Source organism: Thamnophis sirtalis, unplaced genomic scaffold, assembly GCF_051295495.1.
Source record: "Thamnophis sirtalis isolate CommonGarterSnake01/CBP01778 unplaced genomic scaffold, rThaSir2_p1.2 scaffold_3, whole genome shotgun sequence".
Lineage (NCBI taxonomy): Eukaryota > Metazoa > Chordata > Lepidosauria > Squamata > Natricidae > Thamnophis > Thamnophis sirtalis.
The window spans coordinates 177,680,575-177,704,594 of record NW_028261383.1 but is presented as its reverse complement, the minus strand read 5'-3'; the positions used below and the strand labels follow the sequence as shown (position 1 = coordinate 177,704,594).

General features: G+C 37.7%; 2 protein-coding genes across 6 annotated transcripts in view; one reads left to right on the top strand and one right to left on the bottom strand.

Annotated features, from left to right (window-relative positions):
• PHC1 (polyhomeotic homolog 1) overlaps positions 1 to 17,063 on the top strand; it is a 55,665-nt gene extending 38,602 nt beyond the window's left edge. For all 3 annotated transcript variants that reach the window (XM_087711106.1, XM_087711107.1, XM_087711108.1), the window contains exons 10-15: positions 9,842 to 10,050; positions 11,282 to 11,396; positions 11,807 to 11,915; positions 12,060 to 12,207; positions 14,360 to 14,591; positions 16,092 to 17,063. In XM_087711106.1, coding sequence (XP_087567232.1) covers positions 9,842 to 10,050; positions 11,282 to 11,396; positions 11,807 to 11,915; positions 12,060 to 12,207; positions 14,360 to 14,591; positions 16,092 to 16,246 — 968 coding nt within the window. In that variant the 3' untranslated portion in view covers positions 16,247 to 17,063. The remainder of the gene's footprint in view (positions 1 to 9,841; positions 10,051 to 11,281; positions 11,397 to 11,806; positions 11,916 to 12,059; positions 12,208 to 14,359; positions 14,592 to 16,091) is intronic.
• A 540-nt stretch (positions 17,064 to 17,603) lies between these two features.
• Positions 17,604 to 24,020, bottom strand: part of M6PR (mannose-6-phosphate receptor, cation dependent) — a 25,736-nt gene continuing 19,319 nt past the window's right edge. For all 3 annotated transcript variants that reach the window (XM_087711110.1, XM_014074986.2, XM_087711109.1), the window contains exons 6-7: positions 20,926 to 21,052; positions 17,604 to 19,053 (exon numbers count right to left, since the gene is read on the bottom strand). In XM_087711110.1, coding sequence (XP_087567236.1) covers positions 18,931 to 19,053; positions 20,926 to 21,052 — 250 coding nt within the window. In that variant the 3' untranslated portion in view covers positions 17,604 to 18,930. The remainder of the gene's footprint in view (positions 19,054 to 20,925; positions 21,053 to 24,020) is intronic.

Sequence of the window (24,020 nt, the reverse complement as noted above, 5' to 3'; positions counted from 1 at the left end):
ATGAACAATTTTCTAATAGCTTGTTTAAACAAATGGGGTGGAATAATGTCACCTTCGCTTCAGTTTCAATTATGAGAAAGGAGCATGGCCAGATATACAATGTTCATGAAACAGTTTGGGACAATATTCTTGAATTCCTAGATCATGGGTCGTCAACCTGGTCTCTACCGCCCACTAGTGGGTGTTTCAGGATTCCAGGTGGGTGGTAGGGACTTTGGAGGTGAAAACCTCCATTTGAGCGAGTGCAGTTGCAAAATAGGAGAAGCAAACACGTGGGAAGGGGAAGGGGAGGAGGGGACAGCAGGGACAGCCGGAATCCGAAAAGAGAAGTTGCAAAATAGGAGAAGCAAACACGTGGGAAGGGGAAATGGGGGAGGGGACAGCCAGAAGCCCAACAGAGCAGTTGCAAAATAGGAGAAAGAAAAGTCATAGGTAGGAGAGAATTGTTGGCTAATAATAATAAGTGGGCTAACTAGTTCAGCTTTACTTTTATACATTGCCCTAAGGAAAGTAAAAAAAAGGAGATAAAAAGGAAAAGATTAGAAAAAAAGGGAAGAAAAATGGAGAAAAGGGGATAAAATAAAGGAGGAGAGTAAGCAGCGTTTAGTCTGGCTCATAAATTAAGTTAACATAAGATAAAATAAAAGAAAGAAATAAGTAAAGGAAGGAGAAGGAGAAAATAAAAAAGGGAAAAAGAGATCCTTGTTATAGTGAAATACTATAAGAAAGGTAAAGAAGAAGAAGAAGACAGGAAAAGGAATTTTTTTTATGGTGACACTTAATAAAAATTTGCACCTAATACAGCATTGTTTTTGGTGTTTGTAACAAAAGGGAAAAGAGGAGGGAAAAAGCACTGTGAAGTGCAGATCAAAACGTAAAAGTAGTTGTTAAATTGTGAAACAAATTTAGAACCCATGTCTGAAAAGAAGAAATATGCTCGTGGCTGTTTACCAGAGTATCTGAAGGTGGGTTTCATTGAATCTGTTACAAATAAACAGCCTCCAATGTGTTTACTGTGCCACAAGGCATTGTCTAATGAAGCAATGAAGAAGCCAAGCCGATGGCGAGAACATCTTGCTCCAAAACATTCGCAAGACAAAGATAAGCCCATTGAATATTTTCAAGGAATCTATAAAAGATTTCAAAATCATTCAACAATAGCTGCATCATTTCAAAAACAACATGCAAAAAATGAGGATGGATTAATTGCAGCTTATCGCATATCACACTTAATTGCAAAAAGTGGTAAAAGTCATAATATTGGAGAAACTTTGATAATACCCTCTATCAAAGAATTAATCTCAACAGTAATGCATCAGGATATACCTGAAGTTTTAAAAACTTTGCCCCTTAGTGATAACGCAGTAAAGAGACGCATTGACGAAGTGGCAGCTATTGTTGAAAATAAACTTATAGGTATTCTCCAAAATTCTTCATTTTCCATACAATTGGATGAATCTGTCATTGCAGATAATAATGCTCTACTGATGACATATGTATGTTATCTTGATGAAAGCAATACATTGCAAGAAGAAATGCTATTCACTGTCAATCTGATTACAGATACAAAAGGATTATCAATATTTAATGCTATGAAATCATACTTTGCAAAAAATAATATACCCTTGAACAATATTGTTGCATGTGCTACTGATGGAGCACCATCAATGGTAGGCCGCTGTCGTGGGTTTGTTGCTTACTTGAAGGAAGAAGTGCCCAACGTTTTGTGTATTCATTGTGTTGTGCACAGACAACATATTGTAGGAAAACATTTAAGTAAGTACAAGTCTCCATTCATCATTAAGTATAATAATTAAAGCTGTAAATAAGATCAAATCTAATGCCAAATGTGAGAGAATGTTTCGACAGCTGTGCCAGGACAATAATGAGCAGTTTATTAGGTTACTTTTACCTACGGAAGTTCGGTGGCTCTCAAAGGGTACAAAATGCTTGTCTCATTTTGTTGCATTATTTCATAGTGTTGTACAGTTTTTAGAAAGTGATAATGAGGTTGGCCTCTATGAAGAGTTAAAAACCGTAAAGAATGATGCCTTTTATTTGGCAGACATTTTCAAGACATTTAATCAAATTAATTTGCAGCTTCATGGAGCCAATATAAATCTTATAAGTTGCAAAAATATTGTGTCATTATTTATCGAAAAGCTTGATCTTCTCCATCATAATATTTTAAAGAGAGAATTTCATCAGTTTCCTGAATTGTCCTCTATAAACAATGATGTAACTCCGGGGGATATTGAAAGGTTCAGTAGCCACCTCAACAAACTCAAATTGGGTATGGAAAAACGATTTCAAGATATTTTAAAGGTGCATGACTGGATGATAACTCCTTTTACAGCAAATGTTGCTGAGGTTGATATAACTTGCCAAGAAGAACTATTAGAACTTAAATATGACTAAGAGAGTAAATGTAATTTTGGCAGTGGTGGATACCAAAAACTGGCAAAATAAAAAAATGCCTGCGTTATATCCAAATATGTGGGAAATGATGTTCAATTTATTGATACCTTTCCCTGCCACATATCTTGTAGAATAAGGCTTAAGTGCTATTAATCATATTATGAGCAAACAGAGAAACCATTTGAATATCACCGAAAGAGGAGACCTTCGTTTGTTCCTTACGAAAATCGAACCAGATATCAAATATTTAGTCTCGCAGCATCAGCCTCAAAAATCTCATTAATCACTAGTAAAGCTAATTTCAATTTACTTTACTGTTTTCTAATTAAACTTTATAAAGTTAAAAACATTATAAACATGCATAAAGTAGAAATAAAAAGATAAATGTACATACATTTCTTTAAAAAAAACCCCTCCTTTCTAAAACATATTCCGCACTTGCGCAAAAACTGGTGGGCGGTAAGGAAATTTTTCCATCAAGAAAGATCCATTAGTGGGCGGTAGGTAGAAAAAGGTTGACTACCACTGTCCTAGATATTGAATGTGAATGGTGAGGAGCTATAAGTAAATTCTTCAGTCACTATGTAGGAGAGGAATATCACTCACAGATCAGTGGTCCTGAAATTTTCTTTATGTTTGTGACCTTTCCTTTGGCTGTTCCGAAAAGAGCCAAGGCTCTTCAGGGAAGTCTTGACTGCATTCTAATGGAGTTTTTGTTGTAGCCTTCCTAAGCATTTTCCTCCAGTAGGAACGGTATACGTTTTTCTAGTTCACTCTGATCTACACTCAATATATGCTCTATTGGTGTGACAACCCTCAAATTTTACAGACTGCAGAATGAAATAAATATCATTTCTTCTACTTGTTCACAAACCTATTCCTTACTTTCGCTCAAGTTTCTCATATTTTAGATTTTCTTTAGTGACTCAAATCAAAGGGCTTTCATTTTATTTTCTAAAGGTGCACTTTGCTGTGATATCTTCGGTTTTAAATTGTTGCATCGAGTTGAAAGGGTTTTTTTTTTGTAAAACTCAGCCTGTTGTCCTTTTCGGTCTTGGAGTTTTTCATTGGTTTTACCCAGTTTTGTATAAAAACATGAAGCTATAACTGCCTGCCTCTCTCTATTTGCTTTCTTGGAAGACACCTTTTTGAATGATTATTATATGAGTAAAGCATCTCATGAATTCTTCTACTTTATCTAGTAGTAGGTTATGGTCTACCTTATCAAATGCCTTACTGAAGTCCAAGTAAACGATATCAACAGCATTCCTTTGGTCCACTAATTTTGTCACTTTGTCAAAAAAACGCAACAAGATTAGTCTGGCATGATCTGTTTTTGACAAACCCATGTTGGCTTTTGGCTGTTACTTTGTTTACCTCTAGGTGTTTGCTAATTCATTGCTTGATTATCTTTTCCAGAATCTTTCCTGATATTGAGGTCAGGCTGATAGGTCTATAGTTTCCTGGATCTATTTTTTTTCCCTTTTTTGAAAATGGGAACCACATCAGCTCTTTTCCAGTCTTCTGGCAGTTCCCCGGAGCTCCAGGATCTCTGAAAGATATAGTTCAATGTTTCTGAGATCTCATCTGCCAGTTCCTTCAGAACCCTGGGGTGTAATCCATCCGGTCCTGGTGATTTGAACTCGTCTAGGGTAGACAGGTGCTCACTTACCATTTTCTTCCTTATTTCAATTTGTATTCGTAATCTGATTTTTGTGGTGCTGTTTTTGATAGGTTGGACTGTTTTATCCCTTTGTGTAAAGACAGATGCAAAAAATGAGTTAAATAGTTCTGCTTTCTCCCTGTTGCTTGTCACCTTCTTACCACTTTCTCCCAGCAATGGACCAATTGTTTCCTTAACTTTTTTCTTGTTTTTTTTTTTTAATATATTTTATTCAATTTTTCACATTCCATTTGCAATCATTTATATACAGGGTATTTACTATAAGAAAAAAAAAAGGAAAAAGGGAATAAAACGAACAAATAAAAAGGAAACACAACTCATTCATTCACAACCCCACCTAACCCTTCCATCCTCCATACACCCCATCTACCCCCTCCAACTTTCCTTTCTCCCTCTAACACTCCCCTCCTACTTCCCTTTCCCCTCAAACCTTCCTTCTCCCCTTACTCCCCACACACCCTCCTTACATTCCCCTTACTCCTTCCTTACTCCTCCCTCTTCTTTCCCTCTACCTCCCTCCTTGGTGTATGCCTTTATTCGAGTGTTGTTTGATCTGATAAAAGTAAAATGAACCAAGGGAAAAAGAAAAAAGAAAAAAGGAACCACCGTATATAAATACATTCTTGTTCTTATTAGGATTATGTTAACACCCCCCCACCCCCCACCCCCACAAATCCCCATCCCTAATCCTCCTGACTTCCCAGGGCCCACACCTGGCACTACCTTCTGTCTAAAATATCTTGTATACATATGGATTAAAAAATAAAAGTAATATGTCAAAAGAAAGAAAAACAGAAAAAAAGAAAAAAGAAAAGAGAAAAGAAAAAAAAGAAAAAAAAGAAACCACTCTTTGTGTTGATCTCAGCCCCCCATCTTTATCTATGCTTAAATAGTATAAATCATTCTATCTATATTTTATTCTCGTCTCTTACTTCTTTGCTATTTACCCCAACCTTCTGTAGATTCTCCCGTTCCTCTTCCTAAACCTCATGATCCCTTCCGATAAAATTTAAGCAACGTGGTTCATGCCATATATTCAAATATAACTTTACAGACAAGTAATCAAACTTTCCCTTCTAGTAAAGTTTAAACAGCGTAAATGATCTTTCTTTACCCCCTTTTCAAACAGTAATTCAAAATAATCTAGCCAAGCTTCCCCTTCTTAGTAAAATTAAGCAGCGTAGATCAAATATTACTTTACACAGGAATCAATTTCTATCTTAAGATAATTCCAACCGACTTCCTCTTCTAATAGGATTTAAATAACGTAGTTCATTCCACATGCATTTTACCCTCATCCCTTACTTGTCTGATATTAACCTCTATCAAATTTATACTAGCATTTGTTTAAAATGTAACTCAGAGCGATTTCAACCAACTTTCCCTTCAAATAAAAGTTAAATAGCATGGATCATTCCACATATTCAAATAATACTTTCAGCAAGAGTCAGTTAACCTTCTATTTTAAAGTAGTCCCTTCTAACAAAGTTTAAGCAACATAAATCATTCCGCATTCCTTTTACACTTATCTTGAGATAATCCCAACCGGCTTTCTGTTCTAATAAGCTTTAAACAACATAAATTTTACCCTCATCCCTTGCTTGTCTGATGTTTACCACAAATAACGTAGTTCATTCCACATGCATTTTACCCTCATCCCTTACTTGTCTGATATTTACCACTATCAAATTTATACTAGCATTTGTTTAAAATGTAACTCAGAGCGGTTTCAACCAACTTTCCCTTCAAATAAAAGTTAAATAGCATGGATATTCAAATAATACTTTCAGCAAGAGTCAGTTAACCTTCTGTTTTAAAGTAGTCCCTTCTAACAAAGTTTAAACAACGTAAATCATTCCGCATTCTTTTTACACTTATCTTAAGATAATCCCAACCGGCTTTCTGTTCTAATAAGCTTTAAACAACGTAAATTTTACCCTCATCCCTTGCTTGTCTGATGTTTACCACTATCAAATTTATGCTAACGTTAATTTAGAATCTGGCTCAAAGTAGTTTCACCCAGCTTTCCCTTCTGATAAAAATTAGTCCGCTTTTTCTACCGGAGAGAGGTCTCAAACCCCCATTCAGTCCTCAACTTTAGCAAGCATTTTGAAATGTCTAAATTCTCGATCTCCGTTTTTCTGCTTCTCCGAGGGAGGAGGGGCTACCCCCTCCATCTTGCAGCCACATGGCCAGCCGCTTGGCTTCTCCTTCCGCTTGTCTCTCCTCTCTTCCAAGCGCGTCAGGAAGTCCCGCCTTCAGAATCCTACAATAGAAATCTTGAGCCTCCGAAACAGAGTTAAGACGAAATCTTTGATTCTCAAATGTAACCGTGATACCGGCAGGGGCCTCCCATCTGTATCGAATCTGTTGACTCCTAAGCTCCTTAGTTAAAAAGGTGTAATCCCTTCTTGCTTTCAGCATCTGAAAAGGAATATCTTTGAAAACAATCAGGTCCTGGCCGTCAACTCGGAAACTGTTATTATGAAACTTTTGCACAATCGCATTTCTAGATTCTTTTGTAGAGAAATGTATAATTATGTCCCTCGGGAGCTGTCGCTGTTCCGCTATCAATGAGTTCTGGCTATAGATTTTCCGAATCTGCCAATCAAAGTTAAGTCCCGGGCTTCCCAGCGCATGGCTGAAGGCTTCAGCAAAGGTCTGTTTCAAATTCTCTTGCTCCTTTTCACGGAATCCTCTGACTCTTATTGCAAATGCCTTCCTATTAAAATTTATCATCATAAGCTGTTCTTCGTTATCTCTAATTTTTTGTTGTAAAATTTGAATATTGGTAGTCAAATTAAAATTAGCCTTCTCCAGACTTTCCAATTTGTTCTCTATTTCAGCAGAGTAATCTGACAGGGCAGACACGGCTGCAAACGTATTCGCCTTCATTTGATTAACTTTAGATTTTAAATCATCATATAGTTCCAATACAAATTCCTTAATTTCTTGCTTAAAGGCATTAAACATTTTAAAGAGATATTCCTGTGTTAAAAGTTCTCCAGCAGAGGGCATAGGAGACAAAGGCTGTGTTTCCAGTAAAGATTCTTTAAATTCTTTAGACACATTTGTAGCAAGACGCTTCTTTGACCTGGGTGCCATAATAAGTAAACAAGTAAGCAGAGCTTCGCTCCCCTCTATTTCCAAAGAAGAAGAGTTTATTTTGTTAAGGAGCGGTCTGCAGGAAGATAAAACCGGCTAAGTACATCCAGTATCAATCATCCACGGAGAGAAATCGCCATTTTGAGGTCTATTTAGACAAAGAAGTCTCTAAGACGAATGGTGCTGGTATTTAAGATAGTAATGAAAGCATAAATCTCACAGGGGTGGGACCCGCCCGTATCACTTCTAGCTTGAAAAAACTTTGTTTTGTCCTGGGGGGGGCTAGCCTGTCTGGGGCTGCCAAAAAAAAAAGGCAGCTGAGAAGAACTGGCTGGAGATAAAAGCTCCGCTCCGGCTGGATCTAATCTCTTTCCACAGCCCAAAAAAAAGAAAAAGGCTGTGGCTTACGAATAGACCCTAGCCTACGGAGCTATCCTCCCTGCCCCTTTCTTAGCCAAAAAGGGGTGCTATCTATGATCTTATTTAGATATACAAACCAGATCTCTGAGGAGCTCGGTGGAGCCCTCCTCGGCAACAGGCCACGCCCCCAGGAAGTCCTTTCTTGTTTTTAACATGTTGAAAGAAGCTGGTTTTTTTTTGTTATTTTTTACTTTTGTGGCAAGCCTTTCTTTATTGTGAGCCTTATCTTTCCTTACTTCATCTTTACAGGCTCGGGCTATTTGCTGATATTCTGCCTTAGTTATGTCCCCTTCTTTCCACTTTTTATACTTAACTTTTTTGTCCTTCAATTGGTCAGGGAGTTCTTTATGCAGCCATCCTGGTTTCTTTTGGGAGCTGTTATTTTTCTTCTTCATTGGTATTGTGCTAGACTGGGCTTTTGTAATCTTATTTTTCAAAATTTCCCAAGCTTCTTGAGTTGTTTTCCCCTTGAGGCTTCTCATCCATGGAGTTAACAGAACTAGATCAGATATTAAGAGGGACAGATGAAAATCTAATAAAGAAAAAATATAGTTAAGTGTTAAAATGGAAGATGAATAAGAAAAAGAGACAATGATAGTATGGGCTAAAAACTTTGGATACGCAATAGAGTTAGATAAGTGGCAGAAATTATGGGATAGGAATTACAAATTAACGATGTCAACTGCATATAAAGAAAACTTATATAAAATGTTTTATAGATAACACTTCTCGCCCTCACGGTTGGCAAAGATGTTTAAGGATATGTTGGTTAAATGCTGGAAATGCCATCAGATACCTGGTTCGTACTATCATATGTGGTGGAATGTCCAAAAGCAAAAAAAATATTGGACAAAAATACATACATGGTTGCAAAAAATGATAAAGTGACATATTGATTTAAAAACAGAAATATTTTTGTTGGGTATTCTACCGGATAATTATATAAAGAGGAATCCATATTTGATCCTACATGTATTAACTACAGCCAGAATTGTATTTGCACAACAATAGAAAACTGAAGAGATCCCTACAGATGAAAGCGTGATTCAAAAAATATTAAAATGTGCAGAAATGAATAGATTAACACTTGCAATTAAGGAAAACGAACAAACGGAATGTTTTATTATATGGGATTTATTTTATCAATGGTTAGATAACAAAAACAGAAGTTAGAAACATGGAGATATAAGAAAAAGATTACTGAAATAAGGGAGATTTGTTAAAATAGAGAAGCAAATATTATGATTTTATTTTTATTATTATAGAATTAATATCAATGTAATGAATATTGTTGTAAACATTGTTACTATCTTTCAAACTATTTATACCCAGACAACACACTGTTTAATTGAAAATGATACTTTGACATGTTAAAAAATAAAAATAACTTTATGCAAAAAAAAAAGTTGAGATCAACATGTGGGGCCCGCTTGGAAGAAATTGTCGTGAGCAGTAATTGTCCTGCTACATCATCCATCCTAACTGATATTGAATCTTCAAATTCTGTAAGGGGATTAAATACTGTTTAACAAATATAATGCTGACTCAGTCATGTCTGAGTTTTCAAAGGTCTTAAGACTTGGTTATGTCTGAGAACGGTTCACCGACAAATGCGCGCTCGACAAAAGCGCACCGATGAAACCGTGCCGAGAAAACTGCGAGGTCAAAATCACGCCGATGAATGTGCGCAGAAGCGCGCCGACAGCGCGCCAACAAAAGCGTGCCTTCAACAAACAACTAATAACAACCTAATTACCTTAACCTTAACCCTAACCCTGAACCTAACCCTTACCTTTACTTAAATCACGCTTTTGTGGGCGCAGTTTTGTCGGCATGTTGTTCTGGGCGCGTTTATGACATTGCGGTTTTCTCGCCGTGGTTTCGTCAGCACACTATTGTCGTGCGCACATTTGTCGGGTCACGCCTGAGAACCCTGGAAGACCAGCAAACTAGTGAGGTGGCTCCATTATTATTAACATCATCTGTTACTTGTTTTTTTAGCTTTGTTTTATCATTTTCAATGTTTCAATGCTTTTATTTCAATCAATCAAATAATATGACAACTAACTAAATAAATATATAAAGGTTCAACAGTACCTATATGGAATTATATTTAACAATGAGTACGTGGATTTAATTTTTATAAAACAAATCCGTTTTGTTAAATATACGGCAATTTTAAAATTTAGTTTGTTAATGATGTTTCTGTTTTAGAGAAGACTGACTCTTTCACCGGTGGTACTCTAAATGCATCCCCAAGTGACCCCAACTCTGCAAATCCAACCATTGCTTCTGTTCCTACACTGGCTGTGTTGTCACGTCAGACTGGAGATTCCAAACCTCCGCAAGCCATAGTCAAGCCTCAGATTCTTACCCATATCATAGAGGGCTTTGTCATTCAAGAAGGGGCAGAGCCTTTCCCGGTAAGAAGACTGTTACCATAGTATTTTGATTCTTTTTGTCATTCTAAGTTGATCCTATGGGCTAACACAAACCTCAGCATTTTGGGGGAATATATGGGAAAGAATTTGATAGGAGGCATTGAGTAGATGAAAATGATGAAGGTTTATTATTTTTTGCATTACAGGACAAGTATTATTTTGCCTAGTGCAGCTCAGTGGCAGTATTTGGAGTGACAACATGTATTGATGTTCTAGTTTACACCTGTGACATTTTTAGCCTATTAAATATAATCAGCTACAAACATTAAATCTTATGACCCCATAGCCATTATAACTACCTATAAAATTCTGCTGTGGTGAATTAATTTGATATAAAACAAAAGCTGAGTGGAAAACCGAATTAGACTCTTGTCTAGGACATGGGAGTAATTTTAATATCAGTACCAAAAATTTCATTAGATCTCAAATGATGTCTCATTCAATGCCAAAAAATATTATTTCAGATTTGTTGGACTCTTGCATTTATATAGAAAAGGCTACATAAATATGATACAATACAATTATAACATATAAATTGTTGTGATATTGGGGTTACAATGAAATGGTTCTTCTAAATATATATTTCTTCCTTGTCCTGTAATTGTTCCATTGAGGGGGTGCACGAGAGCACATGTACTTTGATGTGTTCAGATTCTTTTGAACCGTGTTCCTGCTGCATAGAGGTGGATATCTGAATACAGAAAGTAGATTTTCTGTTTCCTATTTATATCTAAAAGATGTATTAGTTAGCATTGCAAAGAAATGTGGCCCTCAGTTCCTCAGTGGTCTGCCAAATTAATATTATGAACTTTTATTGATATAGATTATAATGAATGATTGTAATGAAATCCAGCTACCATTCATTGAAATGTTTATATAGAATGTTTATATATGTGAATCCTTTAACATGCACCCTGTTTGTTTCTAAAATTGTGCATTATTTTCTTTTTTCTTTGTTTTTGTATTCACATCAATTAAAGCAAAAATATTTTTTTTTAACTTGGGACATTGCATCCTGACTAAGCAATGTATTCTTCCTTGCCCTTCCACCCCTGCCAGAATGAGCCCCCGGGGGACTTAGCTGATACTAACAAAGCCAGAGGGGGGGGGGAAATGTAGTAATCCTCTAGGCCCACCTAATGAGGCATGTAAAAGGGTAAATGCTGTTAATGAAGCTAATGCAAGTTTTTTCTCCCTCTTCTCTTGAATGCAGGTGGGCTACTCTCAGTTCCTTAAAAACTTTGAAAAGCCTCTTCAAGGGGCCAATCCTTCTAGGCAGCCTAACAACCAATGCAGCAACTCTCCTGGAGTAGAGAGTTTAACCGTTGGTGAGTGTTTGCTTAGAACTAAGCGTAGATAGAAAGAAATCTTGCATCGTGGTTATTATGGTGAGATGTTTTCTTCTTACGAAATAAATATTTTTAAATATTTTGTCCATTTTTCTTTTTTAAAGCAAGAAGAGTCTGAGTGCCAATTCACATTCTTAGGAATTGATGTGGTCTTCCTTGAAGAGTTAACCAGATTGTTAGCATTGTCAAGGTTTAATGTTTACCCAGTATAAAAATTATGAGGCCTTGAGACTTTCTTAAGGGAAAGATTCATGCTTTAAATAAATATTTAGTGTAGTCCTTCTGTGGAACAGTCCATTTTTTTTCTTAAGCAGATTTTAGGTTTATATCCTAATTTTGATAATTAACAAGATTACTTGTAAAGTTATCTTCATCTGTCATTTCCTCAGATCAAGACAAGAAAGGAAACTTGCTGAAATGTGAGTTCTGTGGCAAGTATGGCCCCGCCAGTCAGTTCCGTGGTTCCAAGAGGTTCTGTTCTGTAACGTGTGCAAAAAGGTAGCGATAACTGGATCTCCTTGAAATTTATGACTCCTAAACAAATAATTTAGAGCATGAATGCCTAGATACTAATAGATTGGAAAAGAAGCTTTTTTTTATTTCTAAGGAACAGAAATTATCTTTTCTTTCTGGCCATAATAGATATAATGTGAGCTGCAGCCACCAACTACGTCTGCAAAGGAAAAAAATAAAAGAGCTCCAAGAAGCAAACTATGCTCGTCGTCGACGTGGACCCCGGCGCAACAGCTCTGAGATTGCTCGAGCCAAAATCCAGGGCAAGCATCACCAGGTGAATCATCCCTTTTCTTCCCTACCATGTTGAGGACGGGTGGAATTAAAGTGGGCTTCTCTGTTTTTTGGTCTCCCGATCTTCTCATACCCCTGGGAATAGGTGTGGATGAAGGGGGCTTAGGGCCCTGATCTACCCCAGATCTTCCTGCGATTAGCTCGACCACAATTCAGGCATCCCTGCAATCAGAGCCCGCAGCCACGTTCACGCCCATGGCTGCAGGGCCCGAATTTAACTTGCCTCCAGAACTTCATAACATGATTTCTGCAGCCATTTTCCAGAGGTGGATGCAGAATTGCAGCACAGGGCCCAGCGCCCTGTTCCTGTCAGCATTGCTAGAGAAAAATGATATGATGCAGGATATAGTCAAATAAAGGAGGGATAATGATAATAACTGGTATGTATGAGTACAATATAAGGAAATGAGATGTAAATTGTAAACAGTGATTTGGAAAGGATAGAAAACTTTGTTATTAAATATTATGGATGTTTAGCTAGAATAGAATATAAGGATTTAGTGTTATTGGAGGATTTTAGAAATAGTAAATGAAATGCCAGTATGTGGTTATGTATTAAATCTTGGTATATTTTATGATGAAGGACGTTTAAACAACTATAGTCAAATGAAAATGGAGGTATGATGACGGTAACATGTATAAATATCTGAGTTAAAATACTTGCGTTAATATGAATTATGCTTGATGACTGGAAGAGATGCAATCTTTAGTAAAATCTTTAGTAACCAACTGATACACTTTCTACAGTATGTAAAAAAGGAAGATTTTATGTATTGTGTTTGTTTTGAAAAAAAATTTAAAAAGGAAAAAAAATCTCCTACTAGACAAATATTCTCCCATTCTAAGTCTAGTATTTTCCAGTGTACTTAATGGTAAAATTCCTTTGATTGACATTTGGTGCATATATTCAATTCAATTCAATTTATTAGATTTATAGGCCGCCCAATCCCGGAGGGCTCCGGGCGGCTTACAAAGAACAGGACCTGGGTACCTGAGAGACCGCCTCCTGCCGATCACCTCCCATAGACCGATTCGATCACACAGGTTAGGTCTCCTCCGGATTCCATCTGCCAGCCAATGTCAGCTGGCGACTCCCCGGGGGAGAGCCTTCTCTGTTGCAGCGCCAGCCCTCTGGAACGAGCTCCCCGTGGAGATCCGGACCCTTACTACCCTCCCGGCCTTCCGCAAAGCTGTTAAGTCCTGGCTGTTCCAGCAGGCCGGGGGGCTCTCGATATATCCAGCCCCCCGGAGATTGTGATTGTTGTATATTTTAATGTTGTTTGTGTATTATTCCCCCTCCCTTGTTTTATTGTAAGCCGCCCGGAGTCCTTCGGGAGTGGGCGGCATACAAATCAATAAAACTATAAACTATAAACTAAACTATAAACAAGAAAAGAAAACAAAATAAAAATAAAGTAATTTAAAAATTCCTCAACACGCATACATTCTGATTGGGGCTGGACCCTACATAATAGTGTCAACAGCCCCAGGCCTGCCGGAACAGCCAGGTTTTAACAGCTTTTCTGAAGGCCATAAGGGTGGGTGAGGTCCGGACCTCCGGGGGTAGCTGATTCCACAGGGTCGGGACAGCCACAGAGAAGGCTCTCTGACCCTGTCCGGCTGACGGCGTCCTAAGGAGGCCCACCCTGTGGGATCTTATAATAATATTAATTATTTATATCACCATTATATTTACATTCCCTAGTTTCTGTTTTCTAGCCCAGAGGTCATAAAATGCCCACATCTGTCATATACAATAGCAGTTTTTCAGTTCATCAGTACATGTATTAATTATATATTTTAATTTCTTAAATTTTCCATTTATTTAATTAGTTTAATCCATCAAAATCTTACCAGAAAAAGTTAAAAAGCTCACACTCAAGGCACCAGCCACCCCCAGGGTTTTGTACCACTCCTTCATGAGTCCTCGTGTCTTCACAGTCTTCTAGAAGGCCAAAAGACTGAGGGCCAAGATGTTCCATAGAGTAGGGATATACGTATATTTAATGATATAATTTGGCTACCCCCTTTTTTACTTTCAACAGAAGGCTTACAAGGTTTTACAATCCTTTTTTTCTTTCCTTCGTATACAGTTTTTATTCCTCATGCTCTGTTTTGTGATTTTGGACTTGCAGGGCCAAGAAGATTCAAGCAGAGGATCTGATAATTCTAGTTATGATGAAACACTGTCCCCTACATCACCGGGACCTCTTTCAGTGAGATCTAGTCATGGGGAGCGAGACCTTGTCAATTCCAGCATGACTCAGCCCATTTCTGACTTGCATGGCATCAATCCAGTTTTCCTGTCCAGCAATCCTAGTCGCTGGAGTGTGGAGGAAGTATATGAGTTCATTGCATCCCTGCAAGGCAAGTCTGGTATCTTTTCTCCCATGCCCTGAAGAGGAGTGGGGTAAATGGCTGTATATTGGACACCTAAATATTGGCATGAAATAAGGTGTTGGTAGATTTGAAATAGTAACTAGTTTGGGCATGACGTTTTCCTATATTGTGAGAAATACTGGGTTTCCCTGCTTTGGTGCTGCCTTTTGCTCAGGTTCATCAAGACATTTAGTAAACAGCTAACTTCTCCCTCTCCCTCCTAAAAAGAGTTGGGCAAAGGCAAGTGTTAGAGGAGGCGGTTCACAAAAGGAGACTTACAGTTCCACACAACTGTTATTGTGGGAGCGATCTTTCCCTTAGATAGATCTAACAGATATACAATTTGCCTATATCCAGGAACTCTGAAAGGGGATATTATTTATTTATGCTCCTATCCTGTATTATTTTTATACATAACTTAAGATAGCAAACATACCTAATAGCTAAGAAAGTGGCTTTATCTCATTAAATTCTAGTTTTGTCAGTGAGTGACAGAAGCATTATCTATGCTTCTCATCTTTGTATGGAAATAATATGGGGACTTTGCAGGGCCGTAAGATAATTAATCACAGTAGAGCTGGAAGAAACCTTAGAGGTCTTCTAATCCACCCCCCACCCCCGCTCAGGGAGACCCTGTACCATCTCAGACAGCAGGTGGCTACCTAATTTTCTTAAAAACCTGCAGTGGTGAAGCACCAATAACTTCTGAAGGCAACTTCTGTTCCACCGGTTAATTGCATTCTCTGTTGGGAAGTTCCTCCTTAATTCCAGGTTGCTTCTCTTCTTGATTAGTTTCCATCCATTGTTTCTTGTCTTGCCTTCTGGTGCTTTGGAAAATAAGTTGGCTCCCTCGTTTGTGACAGCCCCTCAAGTACTAGAATGCTGCTATCATGCCACTTCTAGTCCGCCTTTCCTCTAGACTAGCCAAACCCAAATCCTACAGCTGTTCTTCATATGTTTTTGTCTCCAGGCCCTTAATTGTCTTAGTTGCTCTTCTTTACACTTTTTCCAAAGTCTCAACATCTTTTTTGTAACGCGGTATTCCGTGTGTAGTCTTACTAAGGATTTATAAAGCAATACTTTTACTTCACATGATTTGGATTCCATGCCTCTGTTTATACAACCTAGGATTGTATTAACTTTTTTAGCTGCCACTGCACAAACTCTTGTTTAAGTGATCATCCATCAAGACTCCAAGGTCCCTCTCACAGTTACTGCTTTTGAGCCAGGTTTAAACACAAATGCAAGATGCGTGAATCACAGCAAGTGGGAGCACCCAGTGTGGTATTAAAAGTTTGTAAAGCTAAACCGAGTCAGAACTGAATGGGAGAATAATAAATCCCAGGTTGGTAAAGCAGGCTGGGAAGTAAAAAAGGAAGCAAACACAACTCTGATTCTTACAAATATGGAGTTAATCCATAAACGCTATTAAATGTGTGTCTAGTTTCTATTTCTCACAAAATTCTCTCTGGTACTTGACTCTATTAGGCTGCCAGGAGATTGCAGAGGAGTTTCGCTCCCAGGAGATAGATGGCCAGGCCTTGCTTCTGCTAAAAGAAGAACATCTCATGAGTGCCATGAATATCAAATTAGGTCCAGCTCTCAAAATCTGTGCCAAAATCAACATTCTTAAAGAGACCTAACACTGGAATGCAGATTTTCTTTCTTTCCTAACTGCAATGAATACACTAAATGCAAGAAAATATTTCTTTCACGCGCTAGTATCATGATGATACTTGAGGAAGGAAGAACTCCCTTGGAGGCCTTGAAACATCTTGTGAAAAGCATAGAATATCTTCTGCTGTGCTATGAATTGTTCCTGATGGAAAAAGGCAAAAAAAGAGAAAAAGTTCTGTGCTGAAGCTGTGAATCCTTCCTGTCAAGTTCCTGGATTCTCATATTTTTCTCCCAGTAGAATCATTCTTTCCACATGGTTTCAATTTTCAGGGGAGCAATTGATACTTCATCTTTTCTCTTGCTAAAGGCTTCTGTTTGGATCAGTAAAGAAATGTTTTAAATGCCATCTTTTCTAATTGAAGTGTTGATTGAAGGTAAGTAGTAAATTGATTTCATATAGAATACTGGAGGGAACATTAATTGAACATTAAAGACTAGAGCTGGCCCAGGTTTAATGGGACTCTCCAGAAGACATTATTTCTGATAATGCCATCAGAGGGTTTAAATATTTTTAGTTCCACTTGTGTCTCTTGTGGTGTTTGGAGAAAAATTACTCAAGAGCCAAAGGAGAGTCCAACGCAATTGAAGCTCCAAGTGTTTCATCCTGCTTTTTAAAAAATTGTCGTCTTTGGGTTTTGTATCTTACCCTTTCCCTTATGATGAGAGCACATATGGGACAAACTTTCTATCAGGTTTGTATCTTCTGTCCAAAGCCTGTTTATTTTTGTTTATTAAGCAAATTATTCAGTAAAAGGAATGCTTCATAAACAATATTGCAATCTTCCTGTTGTCTGATTTTCCTCACCAACTTTTGCACAATCAGGTTTGCAGCTTGTTTTGAATTCTCTCAAGCTTTGGTATTATTCCATGAATTTACATTTTAGAAATGATTTTGTGATCTATTTGTAAAAGTAGAATATATATCTATCCAAAATATTTAAAATGCAAAGCTCACCTTGTACTAGAAGGGTTTACAATGCCAGCATTGAAAGGTTTTCTTTATTGACGTGCAGTTCTATCAGTAAGTTGTTTTTCTATATTCATATCTACTATGATCCAAATTATTTCAGCTTTCAACAAACAAAAGAATGTATATGGTATATTTCAGCTTCTGGACTTAGCCCACACTTATCAGAGTTGTTTCAGCCCTATTTCCTACCATTGAATCCTGCTCTTTTCCTTTGATTTAGGCCTGGAGGATGTGTAAATGTCTTCCAAAGAAAAGTTAGCACAAAACTACATTGAGATCATGACTCTGTGTTTGAACTAAAAGTGTTTAGCTGTAATTCACAAACTGTTTGGAGACATTTAATCATACACATATTTTGAAATTTCAAGTCATTTTTAATGTTAAAGTTGCATCTCTTTAATACAAAATCTTTTAAACTTTACTATGAAAAAATGACATAAGTAATGGCCCATTTCTTTTCTCTTATAAAAGAGCCTGGCAAAGAGGGCTATACTATGTCTCAAATCTTATCTCAGCTATAGTACTTCTTTGTAAAAGGAGTAAGAATAGATATAGCCTATAGATATACCTGGAGATTTACTCCCACTTAGATCCACCAATTCCATTAGGAAGAGACCAAGTAAAGATGTAACTATTTATTTCCCCTCATTTCCCCAAAAGCTAATATTCCCAGCAAGTTCAAGTGAATTCAGGAGTCCTAACTGCATTTTAAATGCAATTTTGAGAATTGTCGTTAAGAAACAGTACAACATGCACCAAAGAAAAGGAAGCAAATCCCTGAAGCAAACAGACCTGTCATCCATATATATGGAGGGAGGGGGAGGGAGGGAGAGAGAGAAATTTTGACACTATTCATACTTATAAACATAAATATATAAGTATTGACATTCACCAATTTTAAAAATATTTAGTCCAAATACTAAAATAGTTTCAACCAAACCAGAAAAACATTGTCCACACAGATTTTGAGGTTTCCTACCCTGTCTTTTTTCATTGTTGGGACTCTATATAATTTGCAACTACTGGCACTGTCCTATTTGTAATGAAAGATGAAAGACCAGCTTTTAAACAGAATGTGTTTAAAACAGCAGTGTTAGTTATTATTAGTCTGCTCTTTTAAATCTGTTTTAAAATATTGCCATTTAAATTTAGACCATTTAAATATCCTTTCTAGCTAACATTCCCCTCCCCTTAACGGACGATTCTCCTTTGTTAAGAAAATATAGATATTTCCATTTGGTCTAGAGTGTCTCCACAGATTTGAAAAAGCAAGGACAAGCTTCACTGAGTTATACATAAAATTATGTAACTGCATAATTGAAAATTATAATCCAGTGTTTTTGAAGAGTAAAGCCTGTAGGAAATACGTACATTCAGTCACTGTAGCTCAAAACCTTTTAGTATTATTTCAAAACCTTTCCTCTTCCATGGATTATTTCTTTTCTGTGTATATTCACACTGTAACACGATCCTCCCCTTTTGGAAAATGGTTCTGAGCAGTCAGTCCAAAACTCCTTAGTACAGCTTCAAGTTCATAAATCTTGCACAGAATTTATTTATATCACAAATATGGAAAATAGTGTGCAGAATAATGAAAGCAAGTGGCTTAAAAGGACAATTAGATGAGGAGAAGACTGGATGCCATTTGTGTAAGAACTGTACACAAATAAAAGGTGCAGATCACATGGGCAGCAAGTGGTCATCTTGCTCTTCTGATTCCTCTCCAAGCTGGTCATCACCAGCACCACGATATGCAGCTGGCACATTCTGTGGTTTAGATCGGCACATGAAATCACAGCCATCCTGCAAATAGATTAATGAAGTAAAATAAGATCAGAGAACTCTAATATCAAACCTGCAACTGAGAAAAAGTTTTATTTCTCCAATTACTTTGCTTTGATTTTGTTTTTTAATCTGGAGGGAACAAGAGTTCAATCCTAACATGACAAAAATGCCTGACTATCTTACTAAGTATTGGGCATTAGTGATTTAAGTGTCAATGATTTATAGCAGAAACTTTAGAAATTGATTCAAGAAACACTTCATGAATATATTTATCACTCAGTGATTAGTCTACTTTCCCCAGTTGCCAGTGCCTGAGGAACAAAGAGTGTTAAACCAAGTTAGTTTGGTTTTGGTACTTGTTAATGATTGGGCAGGGGCACCAAAAACCCCAATAAATTGATGATCTATTATTTCAAAATACTACAAGGATATCCTCTACAAGGATATCAAAGTAGAGCTTTGAGCATGAAAATCTCTCATATGAAGAGTGCAGAAAAGAGCAACAAAGAGGACTGGAAACTAACCATGGGATGAACAGTGGAGAGAATTGGACACTGGGTCTAGTCTAACACAGAGGTTATGATAACCGTCCTCCGGTACCTGAGGATCTTATTCTCCAAAGGTCCTGAGGGCAGGACAAGAAGTAATGGGCGAAAGCTCATTGGAGACCCAACCTACAACTAAGGAGAAACCGCCTGACGGAACAATTCATCAGTGGAACTTCAGAAGTTGTGTGGATGCACCATCACTTTCAAGAAGAGACTGCACAGCCATTTTTCCAGAATGGCACAGGGAGTCCCTGGCTTACAACAGTTCATTTAGGGATTGTTCAAAGCTACAACAGCACTGAAAAAGGGGATGTATAACCATTTTTCAAACTTATGACCCTTGCAGCATCCTCAAGATCATGTGATCGAAACTGAGGCACTTGGCAACTGACTCATGTTTACGACAGTTGCAATGTCCTGGAGTCACGTGATCCCCTTTTGCACATTTTGACTAGAAAAACCAATGGGGGAGCCAGATTCACTTAACAACTGAGTTCCTAACTTAACTACGGTGATTCACATAAAAACTGTGGCAAGAAAGTCCATAAACTGGGGTAAAATTCACTTAGCAAATGTCTCACTTAGCAACATAAATTTTGGGCTCAATTGTCATAAGGATAAGTCACCCTACCCGTAGAGGAGGGTCTCCTGCTTGAGCAAAGGTTTGGACTGACTTCCAAGGTTCTTCCCAATTCTATTATTCTACCTTCTGTGTTCTAAAAGGCTCATTATACATGCCAAAAGTAACATCTTCAGCCTTCCTTAATAGAATATTTCTACCAAAAGTATACTAGGAGTTTGGATCTCTGATCTTAGATTGATGCAGCCTTGGAAAGAGCCCTTTCTTAATTCACGTTCTTTTAATAACCCAATATTTACTTATTTGAATGAACCAAAGAGAGTACAGTGAAATGTACCCATAATTAAGATTCTTCAAATGATGAGCGTGAATTCATATAACATACCCTTCTATCCTATTCTTTTTTCTTGAGTCAACAACTGAGTTTCAATCTCATAAATAATTATACTGATTCCTATTTATGGCCGTTGCTTTTCCCTAAGGTCACGTGATCATCTTTTGTAACTTTGACAAGCAAAGTCCGTGTGGAAGCCACATTCACGACTTATCAACTGGCTTACTAACTTATCAACTGCAGTGATTCATTTAACTGTGGCAAGAAAGATTGCAAATTCACTTAAATGTCTCACTTAACATAAATTGTCACGACCTTTATAGTCACACGAGGTCACACTTTACACGTGCATCACTTAGTGGTGGAAGTTCCAGATCCAGTTGTTAACTGAAGATTATCCGTATCCATATAACCTAAAATACACTTACAGCTACTAGATTGCCAAGATCTTGCCAGAAAGCAAAATGGGGAAACTGCTCCATGCCCTTTGCTCCTACTATTAGACGCTGGTAGAGGAATCCTCCAATAACGTAAACTGCAATCAGTGAGGAAAGTCTGAAAGAAAACAAATGCTAACAAAAGATTCACATACAAAATGTAACATAAAATAAAATACAAACGTATATACCCATGGCAGTTCCAGAGATACAAGATGATTACATATTGGGTCTGAATAATGATTCAGATTCACTTTCAAAATGTTGCATGTTAACGAAGAAAAATCCCTTTTTTGTATGTAAGTGGCAGTGCCAATGCTCCTCATCTGAGGGCCACGAAAGTGGGTAAAGTGGCAATCCATATGGAAAAGTATAGAACATTTGACTAAAAGCATAATTTTAATTTTAAAAATATGAAAATTAAAAATAAAATTAAAGTAAATAAAATATTAAAACAATATTTTAAAAATATTAAAATACATGGGAAACATTGGGATCTCTGCTCTTATTAAATAACTTTAGATTGTTGTTATAAAAATAAAAAAATGAAAACTATTTAAATTTCTTTAAATAAACCTTGGTTGCTCAACGAACAACTTACTAGACAGAGCAATTACATTCTGTAACATTTATTTCAATTAGTTCTTCCTTATGAAGCTTTTTTAATTTTTCAAAACCTACTTAGGTGGTACCAAAAGTGGATTTACAAATAAAAGACCAAGAGGGTACCATGGAAAAGGATGCTTTACTGGAAATACAAAAGAAAATGGATGAGGTTTTAAAAATCAAAAGAAAAAAACAAATGAAGAGCATGACCTAGATAACTTTTTTTAATTGCATTCACAAAAAAGGCCTATTAAAGCCTTGAAATTTGTGCAATGTAACAAATAATTGGAAAGAAATTGAATCCTATGATAATATGCAAAGGATGTTAAAGATAAAGATTATTAGAAGAAATATAAAGTTATATAATATGAAGAGAGATGGGCAGTTAAGAAATATTATATCTAAATAAAGAAATAGTTGAGATTTTTAAATCAGGTTAAATTGAGATGTGTTAGTTGGCAATATTTTTTGCTGGCATGTGAACTGAACAGCTAATGCTTTATGGATGTGTTTAATAAATAAGGCATTTTACACAGATGGGCTGACAGCTCTATAATATATAAAAAAAACTAGAAGAGGAAATAGTGAACCATTGTTGAAGAAAATGAACGCAATTCAAATAACAAAAACTTGGAAAAAAGCTTGCTTATTTATTTGTTTGTTTGTTTATTTATTTATTTGTTTGTTTATTATTGAATTTATATTGCTGCCTATTTGCCCATGGCAACTCAAGGCGGCTTACAGAATAAAGACCACATTTAAAACAATAAAAACTAACAAAAAGAATAAAATAATATAGTATATATTTTTATAACAAAATCACCTCCCACCTCCTGCCCCGGCGACAGCAGATGACATAAGCCATTTATTAGGCTCCATCGTGCTCTGGGTTCCACAGGTTCAGCGCTTTCCATAAGAGTATTAGAGTGGAGACCATTCTAATCTCTGGAGGAATCATGTTCCGGAGAGAGGGAGCCATCACGGAGAAGGCCCTTCTTCTGGGTCCTTCCAGGTGTATCTCCCTCAGAGATGGGACTCACAACATTCCCTGCTTCCCCACTCTGATGGGTCGGGTAGATGTGACCGGCAAGAGACGGCCCCTCAGATAACCTGGTCCCAAGCCATGAAGGGCTTTAAAGGTGTCAACCAGCACCTTGAATGCACCCGTAAGCAAATCAGCAATGCAGCTCACGCAGAAGAGGTGACATATGTGCACACCGGGGTCTGCACAAAACCATGCAGGCCGCTGCATTTTGCATCAACTGGAGCAATATACAATAATATATACAATATTAATGCATAAGAACAATTTAAAAAATCTCAGTCATATAAGACCAATTTCTGTATTGAATGTCAATTGTAAGGTAATACTACAGGTTGTCTTCAGATTATTTATAATTAACTACTCATTCAGCAACCACTGACAGTTATGACGGCATTGAACAATTGGTACTTATGGCTGGTTCTTGAAGTTGCAGCTGTCACAGCACTTCACAGTCACATATTTACAATAGCAATAGCAGTTAGCAATAGCAATTAGACTTCTATACCGCTTCATGGGGCTTTCAGCCTTCTCTCTAAGCGGTTTACAGAGAGTCAGCATAATTGCCCCCAACAACAATCCGGGTCCTCATTTCACCCACCTCGGAAGGATGGAAGGCTGAGTCAACCCTGAGCCGGTGAGATTTGAACAGCCGAACTGCAGAACTGCAGTCAGCTGAAGTAGCCTGCAGTGCTGCATTTAACCACTGCGCCACCTCGGCTCTTATGCAATGCGTGATGACACACTGGCATGCGCTACGTGTATAATATAATAAGGCTATACTCTTTATAATACTCTTTATAATGAAAACGTTTGTAATCTTGTCCTTCCTCCTGAAGAAGATGGATGATTGATGGGTTTCCCTGCCCTCATCCTGTCAGTTTGTTGTTTATTGACTTGATTCAGAGTGTATCGGCTGCATTCCAGCTGCAGCTGTTAAGTGGAGCTATTAACTGAAGGGAGAAAGAGAGGGGGGGGGGAAACCTTTCTTGCACTTTGTTTTTAACCTGTTCGCCGAACTCCGTAAGCAATTAACTCACGTTTCGGGTGAACTGGTGAGAACTGGTTGAATCCCACTTGTGCCTAGCACCCACCCACTTACCTATTCCCCCCCCCCCACATATGTGCCCTGTTGGATGTACTGTACAGTGGGGGGGGGGGGAGCCCCTGGTCCACAGGCCCATACCAGCCTATGAGGAACCACCCTGCACAGTTGAAGGTAAGTGGCAGGCAAGTGAGCTAGGCTTCATCTGTATTTGCACCCACTCCCCAGGGCCAGCATCGCTGCACCAGCTCCATCTCAGATCATCAGGCATCGGATTCTCACGGGAGCGGGAACCCTACTGTGAACTGTACATGCAGGGGAGCCAGGCGCTTTCTTCTCCTCCCCTCCTGGTCCATGGAAAAATGGTCACCCACGAAACCAGTTCCTGGTCCC